This window comes from Alexandromys fortis, unplaced genomic scaffold (genome assembly GCF_014885135.2).
Source record: "Alexandromys fortis isolate MF-2015 unplaced genomic scaffold, M_Fortis_MF-2015_v1.1 scaffold_216, whole genome shotgun sequence".
Classification (NCBI taxonomy): domain Eukaryota; kingdom Metazoa; phylum Chordata; class Mammalia; order Rodentia; family Cricetidae; genus Alexandromys; species Alexandromys fortis.
In genome coordinates, this window is record NW_026068089.1 from 1,883,627 (window position 1) to 1,895,749 (window position 12,123).

The 12,123-nt window shown below is 43.4% G+C and overlaps 1 protein-coding gene across 1 annotated transcript in view; it reads left to right on the forward strand.

Moving 5' to 3' along the window:
- The window catches only part of Scn8a (sodium voltage-gated channel alpha subunit 8), a 176,080-nt gene that overhangs the window by 101,501 nt on the left and 62,456 nt on the right, over positions 1-12,123 (forward strand). The window contains exons 9-11 of the mRNA XM_050122500.1: positions 655-796; positions 1,875-2,081; positions 3,165-3,458. Coding sequence (XP_049978457.1) covers positions 655-796; positions 1,875-2,081; positions 3,165-3,458 — 643 coding nt within the window. The remainder of the gene's footprint in view (positions 1-654; positions 797-1,874; positions 2,082-3,164; positions 3,459-12,123) is intronic.

Below are 12,123 nucleotides of genomic sequence, written 5' to 3' on the forward strand. Positions count from 1 at the left end.
CTCTCTCTCTCTCGCTCTCTCTGTGCTTATCTTTCTTCCAGCGTATTGTCCAGGCTGTAGAGGTGGCTATGTCTATCTCCAAGGGCATGGAATAGATGGGTCTGTGTAATCTATTATTTCCAAGGTCATGACTTGGGAGGATTATTTTAAAAAGTTCTAAACTTCCTTTCTCTCTCATTCTGTGTGTGTGCATGTGCACATGTATATGTGAAGCACAATTAATAAAAATTCAGAGAGAGAAATTGGGATTGAACCTGAAGATCCAAAAAACAAAGCAGCCAACCACTGACTATTACCTCAACCTCAGTCCAATATAACGATCCTGCCTCCAGGAATCTCAGAATGAAATTGTGTTTGAGAGCTGTCTCTCAAGGGCTGGAATTAAAGGCGTGCACCATTACCACTTGGCTTCTATGGCAAACTAGTGTGGCCACTGGGATTAAAGGTGTATGTTACCATTACCTGGTCTGTAAGGCTGACCAGTGGGGCTGTTTTACTCTGATCTTCAAGCAAGCTTTATTTATTAAAATAAAATAGGAATGCCACCACATTGTGTGTGTGCGTGTGCATGTGTGTGTGTTGCCAGGAAGAAAACTGAGGGGCTTGAGGTTACTAGCTGTGTCTCTGTCCCAGTGTGTCCCTTTCTTTCTTCAGGCAATGCCCAGAGGGATACCAGTGTATGAAAGCAGGAAGGAACCCCAACTATGGCTACACAAGCTTTGACACTTTCAGCTGGGCCTTCTTGGCATTATTTCGCCTTATGACCCAGGACTACTGGGAGAACTTGTATCAGTTGGTAAGCAACGCTTCTTTTTCTGTAGTGATGTTGTCCACATGAGGATCTGATGAGCTGGGACTTGTGTGACAGACCTACAGTGAAGAGATAAGATGGGATCTGAGAATGGTATTTCCCACACAGTAGGGTGGGTGAATTTACCCAGCTCTCAGCCCTGACAGCTTCGGGCTCGCCTGGAGGTTGGCAGCCTGCTCCCCCAAACTTTGCTCTCTGCAGCGTGTCTTCCGGGGTTTCAGTGGGGGAGCACCTAAGAAATAGCAAGCGCTCATTTGTGCGGGCTCCTTCCAGTGTTAACATGATGGTTTCTATCCATGGGACCTTCACGTATGACTTGGAGCTGTAATTTGGACTTTCTCAGGTGTGGTATGAGTGAGAATAAGGCTGGTCCCCATCTTGTTGGGCCACACTGATGACTTTAGGTGTCTTGTGATTTCTCAAGTCATAATGAGGAAATCAGTGTTGCTGATTATCCCATGACGATACATTGTTTTCTCTATGGTTTTCGATGATGCTGGTTAGTTAGAGAATAAAAAATAAATCTCTCCTTGCAAAAAGGAACCTCTAAAACAGGCTTCTAGTTCCAATCCCCAGGTCAGTTCTTACTGTTGGGCCTAATAAAGACTAAATTCCATTAAATCATTGCTAACCAAAAGAATAAAGATAAGCCAGGTCTGTGGTATGGGTCAGTGGTCCTGGCTTTTGGGAGACAAAGGCAAAAGGATCACAGCATTTGAAGCCAGTCTGATTTACATAGCAAGTTCTATACCAACCAGGGCTACATTGTGAGATTTTATCTAAAATAGACAGGTAGGCAGGCAAACAGACAGACAGATAGGGTTTTTTCTATGAAAGCAAAATGCAGGAGATATTTTCTCCACAGTGGAAGTGAGGGTTAAACATTAGGAAGGCATTTGAACGCTGGGATGTGGGATTGGTGTAAAGTACCACACAAACGCCATACAAGGAAGCTCTGACTTACCTGGTCGGCAGTGGTACTGCTGAAGAGCTGGGCTCACGCTGTGTCTTCATCCTGCTTCCTTCAATGGAAATAGCTGAGAAGATGGCCTTTGTCTTTCAGACCTTACGAGCGGCTGGGAAAACATACATGATCTTCTTTGTCTTGGTCATCTTTGTGGGTTCTTTCTACTTGGTGAACTTAATCTTGGCTGTGGTGGCCATGGCTTACGAAGAGCAGAACCAGGCAACGTTGGAAGAGGCCGAGCAAAAAGAAGCTGAGTTCAAAGCAATGCTGGAGCAGCTCAAGAAGCAGCAGGAAGAAGCACAGGTGGGTGGCTCTGCATCTTCTTCCAGATGTCGGTGCTGCTGCTCCTGCTGATCTCCACTGCAGTGCTCTTTTATTGATTACCGTAGCTCTGCATCCAGCTGCTGTGATGACTAGGCAGTTATCTACTTATTCACTTCTGATGAGTAGTTAATGCCGTGCTTTGATAAGCCTGGTCTGGTTTGTCTATTGACCTGGTGCTGGATATTGAACATGGAACTTTGGGTATCCTGAGCACAGGTGCTCTACAACAGGACTGCACCCCCAAACACAGAAAAACATAGTGAGCCCATTATGAATTCACTATGGCCATAGAGTATTATTTCTCATTTAAAAGAAAATATGGGGAGAGAATTCTGTCAAGTGCGTGCTTTCCACACAAGCATGAGGACCTGAGTTTATCCCCTAGAATACACAGAAAAAGCCAAACATGATGGCTCACACCTGTAATCCCAGCCCTGAAGAGGCAGAGACAGGTGGATCCTAGGGATTCCTGGCAAAGCCAACCTAACCTGTTTGGTCAGTTCCAGGCTAATGAGAGACCCTATCTCAAAAAACAGGGTGAGTGGGATCCTAGGTTCACCTCTGGTCTCAACTGCTCGCTCTTGTCCATAAGAGCATGCACATGCAGACACACACACACACTATATACGTACATATAAAAATAAATACTTTTAAAAACTTAAAATGAAAATATAGGCATAAAACAAAATTTAGAAAAAGTTGTGTCTATTACTCTTACCATTTATTATTCTCATATATATCGTACACATATGTAGACATATATATGTATTTTAATATGTAATATGATTTCTAAGCATTCATTTCCATTGTTGCTCACTAAGGAATCCTTTGTATGAAGATCCCTATGTGTGGGACCCTCAGAGTAAATCCCCAGCGTGCTTGCTATGAGTGCAGGTCACTCAGGCATGTGTACCAGGATGCAAGCTCACCCAGAAGGTGGGAGCAGCCAGTGCTGACCACAGCCCCCTCCTCGGAGCAGGCTCTGTCCCGTCTGTCTGTGGCTGACCTAGGTGGCCCCAGATAATGCTTGTGACGAGGTCTGTCGCTATGGCTCTTTCCTAGGCTGCTGCGATGGCCACTTCAGCAGGCACTGTCTCAGAAGATGCCATTGAAGAAGAAGGTGAAGATGGGGTTGGCTCTCCACGGAGCTCATCTGAACTTTCTAAACTCAGCTCAAAGAGTGCCAAGGAGCGGAGGAACAGACGGAAGAAGAGGAAGCAGAAGGAGCTCTCTGAGGGGGAGGAGAAAGGAGACCCCGAGAAGGTGTTTAAGTCAGAGTCAGAAGATGGTATGAGAAGGAAGGGCTTCCGGCTGCCAGACAACAGGATAGGGAGGAAGTTTTCCATCATGAATCAGGTAAACCCTTTGTGTTGTTGCAAGCCTAAAGAACCCTGCTTTCTTCATCCCACTTGGCCCTGCAGCTCCCAGACTCATCCCTGTACTGGCCTTTCTCCCCAGATGGCAGCCTCCCCAGACACTCTTCCTTAATCCTGACCTTCTTCCATTGTGAGCAGCAGCTCCAGGGCCCTACGATCACAGTAGGCAGCTTTGCTTCACATAGTAATTACATCACACTGCCAATTACATCACACACTGCCAATTACAACACACTGGCTATTACATCACACTGCCGATTACATCACACACTGCCGATTACAACACACTGGCCATCACATCACACCGGTGATTTACAACACACTGATGATTACATCACTCTGGCGATTACATCACACTGGCGATTACATCACACTGACGATTACATCACACTGGTGATTACAACACACCGGCAATATATCACACTGGCAGTCACATCACACCAGTGATTTACGACACACTGACGATTACATCACTCTGGCGATTACATCACACTGGCGATTACATCACACTGACGATTACATCACACTGACGATTACGTCACACTGGTGATTACAACACACCGGCAATATATCACACTGGCAGTCACATCACACTGGTAATTTACGACACACTGACGATTATATCACACTGGCGATCACATCACACTGGCAAGCCTTGAGGTCAAACAGCAGGAGGGGCTTTTCTCCTATATGTGGTGGAACTGCTCTAATTGTATGTGATTGTTGCAAATAATAGCTGTTGTGAAAGTCTTTTTGAGCATGGCAATTTCTAACAATTAATTTTTGTGGCCATACAGTATTATAAGTTACCCTGTAATGTATTAAAAACCTCCAGTTTTATCCAGCTTTGATAAATGTGGAAATTAAGACCAGGTAGAGAAACTGTCAATTGCTTATCATTTTATTATTGAAAATATCAGCATATAATGAACTACTTTGGGCTTTAAAAATATTTGGTGACCATTTAATTCCCATTTCAAGAAAATGCTGCAGACTTGTTAGCTGTGGATAGAGCACAGTCGCAGGGGAGGGAGCAGTGTCAAGCCACAATCCATGGAAGTCTAGGATCAGGATTTATTTATTCACAGACGAAATGGAAATAACACAGACACAAATACAGAAAGAAGTGGGGCCGCTGCCTCTTCGTCCACCAGGGAAGGATGGGGAAAGCTCAGGACCATTGAGCTGTGGCATCAGGAAGCCTACCACATCCCAGAGAGAGCATCTCCCTCGCTTCTCAGAGGGTCACGTGTCCTCAGAGAAGACTGCCCATCGAGCCAGCCCATTCATTTCATTAGTCATTAGACTGAATGGCCAAATTCCCAAAACATTTCTCCTTTCTTGTCTAATTAAGAAGGTTTTAATTCTAACATAAAACTATAGATAATAAGAAAAATTATCAAGTATTGCTCAGAGAAAGGAAACAACATAAACAAAAATGAAACTAGAACCAACAAGAACATCCAGCAAGTACACATTCCAGATGTCCAGACCGTAGGTGACTGGCAAATTACAGCAATTGTTCCAATAGTTGTCTTTCCTGAAGAGTCTCCGTCTTGTATCTAGTATGCCCTTAGATAAGATTGGAGAGGATTGTAACTATAACAAGTCTTCAGCCCCATCAAAGACCTGAGAAGGAAAGTAATATTAACTGAGTAAGCAGGAAGTGCAAACAAGCAACTTCCAAAAAATGTAAGATGATAGAAACAGCTGACTGCATAGACAGTTACCCAAGGTTTCTCTGTAATATTGGGGCATCCAACTTTGACTATAGGCCTATAATATCTGGCAGAACACTTTTAGAAGTAGGATCTTGTACTGTCAACAGATCACTTTCTAAAATATAATTCTCATTGTTCATGTAGCAAGAATTTATGGGGTAGCTACTGAGACTCAAGGATCGTCCTAGGTCCTAGATATTAAGAGATGGTTAAACCTCATCCCTGCCCTTGGGCTCTTACTGTGTAGTATGCCATCCAGATATAATGTCTCTCTGTGTGTATGTGTTACGTATTTTTTTAACGATGTATTTATTATGTATACAACATTCTGCCTCCATGTGTGCTTACATTCCAGAAGAGGGCACCAGATCTAATTACAGATGGTTGTGAGCCACCATGTGGGTGCTGGAAATTGAACTCAGGACCTCTGGAAGAGCAGCCAGTGTTCTTAACCACCGAGCCATCTCTCCAGCCCCATATATTTTTTCATAAATGAAGCATATTAGGGTTGTTTTGGAGTCGTGTGCTAGAACTTTCTGGGAAAGATAAGTTCTGAATGAGTCTTAAAGGATAGACAGAAATTAGTCCCAGATAACAAATGTGCGTGGTGATGAGGCAGAAGCAATAGAAAAGGATGTTCCAGGTTTGAAAGAAAAGTATATTATGGCTTAGACATCCCAAGTTTGAGTTACTTGAATATAATCAAGTGCTGAGGTCTTTCAGACATCAGAGTAAATGAGAGTGACAGTTCTAGGAGGATGTCCTGACCTGAGCACAGACACTAAAACCATGAAACCTATGACACCACTCAGAAAGAACAAATCAGGTAAAGAACACAGGCTATGGATGCCAAAAGAACAGTGGTTTTAGGCTATAAGAGTAGAAGGGTTGGAGAATACAGGACAGTAGTCAGTGGACTGAAATTGAACAGAGGTGCCTAGTTTTGAATTGAAACTATTCCTTCAACCTGGCAGCAGAAGAGTCATTGAGGACTTAAGTGACAATATAATACAGTGAAGATGGGTGCCACAGTGAGTGACATGGAGACTACCAATACTGACTTAAAGAGTATGTTTGGAAGCTTGGTAACCATATCACTGCTGGTAATTCCAAGACTCAGAAGGCTTAGGCAAAAGAATGCCAAGGCCAAGGCCAACATGGGCTAAGTAGCAAGACTCTGTCTCAAGAAAACAACACACAACTCTGTGTAGTGGCACACGCCTTTAATCCTAGCACTGAGAAGGCAGAAGCAGGTGGTCTCTGAATTCAAGGCCAGCCTGATCTACAGAGTGAGTTCCAGGACAGCTAGGGCTACAGAGAAACCCTGTCTTGAAAGAAGGAAAACAACACATGTAGCTGCCAAGATGGGTCAGCTGCTCTTCTGGTAGACCCAGGTTTGATTCCCAGCAAACCTTCTTTTGGCTTCCACCAGCACCAGGCATACACATAGTACACAAGCATACACACAGGCAAAACATGCACATAAAATAAAATTTCAAAATAAATAAACACAAAAAAGAGTATGGATGAAAAAAATAAAAAAAAAAGAGTATGGATGAAAATAAGGATCTTTTATAATGGGGAACAAAAGCTGGCAAAGTCAGGTTAGAGAGTGAACTACAAAAGAATAGAAATGGGTGACAGGCTTGGATGATGGGAAACAGATGTAGTTGTTAGCAGGAAAGGGACATCATATCCCTTCTTCCTTGAAACCTCAGGAAAATGGGCAAGGGCACAGCAGATGTTTGTAGCAACATAGATGCTCCCTGACCATCATATTTTTTCCCTATCACAGAAAATGTAGAATCTTACCAAAGGAAATAAGAGCTTGAGTTGAGTATTAAAGAAAATATTGAAAGTTCAGAATTATTTAATTGTGAATAATAACCTTCCCTAATGAGAGTAATTCTGTTTGCTAACTAAGTCCTGGTTATTTATCGTAGGGCTTGCAGCATCACCTATACCAATATGAATGCAATCCATCCTCCCGTCTCTAGTCATTGGGTGTCATCAGACATCCAGTCCTTAATCCAGAACGAACTACCAGATACTTCTCATATGTGACATTTGTTTTCTACCTTGTGTGGAAATGCCCTAAGAGTTGTCCTATCTGTAAATGTCCATATCACAATTGTTCTTCACATCTTTCTCTGAAGAATTATCCTAACCCCCAAACAGTATGTAACTGGTAGTTTCTCTCCCACCCTCCAGTTCTTGAATAAATAAACACTCAAGCTTATATTTAATATAAAAGTTGACCAATGGCTCAGGCTTATTACTAGCTAGCTCTTACTTTTAAATTAACCCATTGCCATTATTTTATATTTTACCACAAATCTTATGACTTGTTACTTCACATCTTGCTTCTCCTATGGCTGCTGGTATCCCCTCGACTTCACCTTCTTTCACTCTGTATTCAGTTTGGCTTTCCCACCTAGATATATTCTGCCCTCCCATAGCCAAAGCAGCTTTATTCCTCAACTAATAAAAGCAACAGATATTCACAGCGTTCAGAAGGGCATCCCACATTAGCAGTAGTCTTCTATTCCATCTTTCCATCATGTTGTGTCTTTGCTGCTTTTCACTGTGTGTATATCCTATCTACTTGTTTATTTGTGTTCACATCCTCTCTTCTGCTGAAGTCTAAAGTCAGCTTTTATACCCGTGGCTATCATTCAGATGTGGTGGCCAAATGAATGCAGGGCATGCAGAAACCTGACTTCATTCCCTCTAGAACATGGTCATCATGGTCCACAATGTCCTCTTTCATCACCTTCCTCTCGCTCCTGCTCTTTTGGGGACTGTGATTACTGCTTTGTTGTAGCTCTGTCCTTGTCTGGAGCACAGTGATGGCTCCAGAATGAATACCTTGCTGCTCCTCGGCTTGGCTGCTCAATACTCTCTGATTAATCTATAGGATTTAGCAGAATCACATTGATTGCTCCTTCTCTTAGAAAATAAAACTGGGTTCTGAGATGTCCTGCTTTGCATGGAAGTGTTTACTTCCTCTAATTTCTCCATTTGAAAAAAAATTGAGGATGACTCGCGGCCATGGCTGACTGCCAAGCCTGGCTTAGACTTAGATGCCCCACATGGCGGCAGCATTCTTTGTCCTGGGACTTGCCTGAAGTTTCTCTGATTGTATTTGGAAGGACTGAAGGAAATGAAACCTAGAGAGACTTGCTAATGTGTCCAGGCTATGAATAGCACTAGGGCCTCCATTTGGACTCAGTTCCCTTCTCCTCTAGAATTTCCTCCCCTACCATTCTTTCTCACTGATACACAGACATAGTACTATCACCACATAGTTCTGAGCTGGTTGGGAGGGAGGATGCTGAATAGACCTGAGGGATGACTGGAAGTCCCTGGATCCCATGTGAGGAATCCCTGTGCTGTTGGGAAGGAAACGTAAGAGGAGATGAAAGGGGTTTAAAACCACCTATGTGTCATAGTTCAAACAGCCAGCAATCACAGCCTGTGGACAAATACAGACTTGTGTGTGGAAAACCTAAGTCCATCCCTTAAGTCCAGAGCACCTGAGAGCTATTCTCCCAAGAAAAATCTATACATGTCATGTTTCCTAGTAGCCTGATTTGACTGTCAGAGAAGAGCTGAAACACTTAGTTGTTTGGTAAGAAGAATTTTAAAAATAAGAAGTAAGACCTGCTCATTTCATAAATCTGATTTGATCCCAGGAGTTAATAGAGCCACAGCTTTGAGACACAATAGGCATTTTATTAAATAAAATTAAAGTTTATTGTCAAATAAAATATCTTTCTTTAGGTAGCAATTAACTCACAAGGAAGTGTCAATGAAACACGATCCATTCAGCGGGGAGAGGGACCCTTACATGTGAGCATGTCCAGTTTGCAGTGTATAATCAGAATACAAGCCTTGGAATGTGGTTACTATATACAAAACAGTCCAAGGGATATACAGAGATAAGGAAAAAAGGCATGTGCCCATAAGGGGCTTGTAGATGATTTCCAGGGAGATTTAACAACAATGAAAAGCTGCTGCACTTGGACAGAGGGGCTGAGGACTTGACAGAAGGTGCAGTAGGCTGAACAGTGGGGAGGAAGAGTGTGAGAGCCACTGAAGGGCACAGTCCTGGAGGGGGCCAGCTACCTATGCACATTTAAGGAAACAGTGAAGATAAGTAAAGCGCACTCAGTTGTGTCCTAGGATACAGGGGATCAAAAATGACTGTGGGAGATAGCAGAGATGCTCCTGTTTTGTTTGTCCATCTGTCTTTCTAGTGAGGTCTCGGATTTCTGAGCTACTGCATAGTTTATTAAGTTTCTCTTATTTCCGCCTTCATAGTTGCTTTTGAGTGTGCCCTTTATGTGTAACTTAACCAATCCAAAACTACTGTCCCTAGCTACTTCCTTTGTTTATAAGCTAATATTTCCCTGCTCCAAACCATTCTAGGGCTGAGTACCCAATAGTTAAGTACCTCCTCTACAGCCCACATAGACCCTAAATTATTTCAGACTTTCCAGCCTTGTGCTTTCTCAAACCTGCCTCTGGTGCTGTGATGTGCTGTCTCAGTGTGGTCCTTCATGGAGCAGCTGTGGGGACAGAGGCGTAAAGTCTTCTGGCTATGGTCTTGCTTCTTTGTCGTTTGTTGTTATTGTTGAGACAGGATCTTGATGTTATAGCCTAACCTGATCACAAACTTGTGTGATCCTCCTGCCTCAACCTCCTGAGTTCTGGGATGACAGCATGCCCAGCTTTAGTCTTTATTTCTTAAGACAACATCTTCCAGCCAGTCATTTTTACTAAACTTCTTCTATTTTTCCCAATTGTTTGTGAATTGTACTATTGTAAAATGTAACAATGAATTCCTAGAAAAATTATTGTACTCTCTGATGTTCTGACGTTAATTGTCATAAAATTTCCTAGTCTTCATTCATCTTACTGTAGGCCAATAAGTTTTGTGCTAACATTGATCTGTGAATGCTGCCCTCACTGCGTACGTTGAGTAGAGCAGGTTCAGGGAAAGAAGCAGTAACCCAGTGAGGGTGTCCAAGTCAGATGAGAGTGGAGTAGAGAGTCCCTGTTCTGCTGCTGGCACCAGTTGGGAGAAGGACGTGAAGGAACTGGCTGTGTGTGTACCTGTGTGATGTCAGCTCTCACTTACAAACATGATGCAGCCAGCATTCTGGACTCTAACCAGAGCGACGTCCCCTCTCAGTGCCAGGATGTGGCGGAACAGTGAGGAGGGCATTGAGAGTGACGCAAACTCCGCTTCTTCCCACAAGGCCAGTGTGTGCCGCGTGAGTCTCCACAGCGGTGTCACCATCACTTATGCGGAGGGGACCTATGATTCTAATTTATTTTCTTTTTAATTTTTTTTCTTTGTGGTGCTGCGGTAGAACCCAGACCCTTGTGAAACCTGGGCAAGATTGTCAGTGGACTGCACCCCTAGCCCTGACCATGAGTGTCTTCATGTGACCTCCAATCGTAAAACTCAGACGTGTTTCAGAGGTTTGTGGGTTAATTAGAGCCAAATCAGGAAAATCACACAAGCAAAAGACACAGGTTTGAGAGTGAAGGGCACTGAATTACAATTCTTCAGAGAGAAGTAACCAATCTAGGGACAGGGGCTTTGTACAATACAGAAAGAGACAGGAGCCAGAAACACTTGGAGCATAGAACCAGAAATGGAATTGTCGGCAGCACAGAGACAAGGACCGGATTCTGAGCACAGCTGCCCTTCTGGGGTTATCACAGAACAGGCTGGAGAAGCTCTCCTTTAACGTTTGCTGTGTGTGCTCTGTTGACTCAGCTGTCACCTTAGCAGAAAACTAGACCTAAGCTCCAAGGCAAAAACTCCGGTTGCAGCTTTGAATTGGGAAAGTTCCCTAAAAAACTAACTTGATAAAACCAGTACTGGGAGCAGCGAGGACTGTCTCAGACCCAGTCGTGGAACAAGCTGCTCTCTCGTACAGAACTGGTTTTCTTTTCTTTCTTTTCTTTCTTTTTTTAAGAAGGCATCAGATCAGATCCCATTATAGATGGTTGTGAGCTAGCATGTGGTTGCTGGGAATTGAACTTAGGACCTCTGGAAGAATAACCAGTGTTCTCAACCTCTGAGCCATCTCTCCAGCCCCCCAGAACTGGTTTTCCCACTGGACTTTCATCTCCCTTGGAGCACTTGAATACTTTGCAATCAATCAGTTTTCAAGAACCGGATCCCCTAACCTTTAACCTATATAGAGTTGTGCCTAAGATCAAGCCCTGTTACCCAAAAACCACCCCCTGTGTCTGTGCATGTGGGGGGAATGGAGGGGGTTCCCCCACCCCCTTCTCTTTTCAGGGGCTCCCTTTTTTCACTCCCCAGGTGGCCTGTATGGCTCATTTCCTTAAGGATGTCAGATAAAAGGACAATTGAAAGTATCACACCTACAAAATGTTCTCGAACACAGGAGCCTTAACTCCTCTGAAACTTTCTGAATCTCTCTCTCCCTTACATGTGTCTCTTAAGAGTAAAATAATTATGAAAGTTCTGGCATGCTGTTAAGGTCAGGACTGGGTTACTGTGAGGGGGAAACATATATTTTTAAAAAAATGAGGCCATGCTTTTTCAAATGAAAACAAGACTAATTTGACCACTTTCTTTGGCCTTGAGAACACTTTATCAGTTAGATCGAGTTGCAGACTCCGGTAAACTAAGGAGGCCCGTCTAGTCTGCAGCCTGAAGACTGATACAATGTATTTAAAGCAGGGATTTTGATAGAACCATTTTATTTTAAAATGCCTACCTTGATGAAAATAAAACATAGTTTTGAGTGTTCCCTTTTCTGTTGTGTTAGCTGCCTTGAAGTGAGAGAGTAGCTCATGGTGACCACCCTTCTTGAGATCCTCAGAAGTCCAGCGGGCGGGGCCGGGGCAGCTTTCACCAGCTAGTGCAGGATGGAG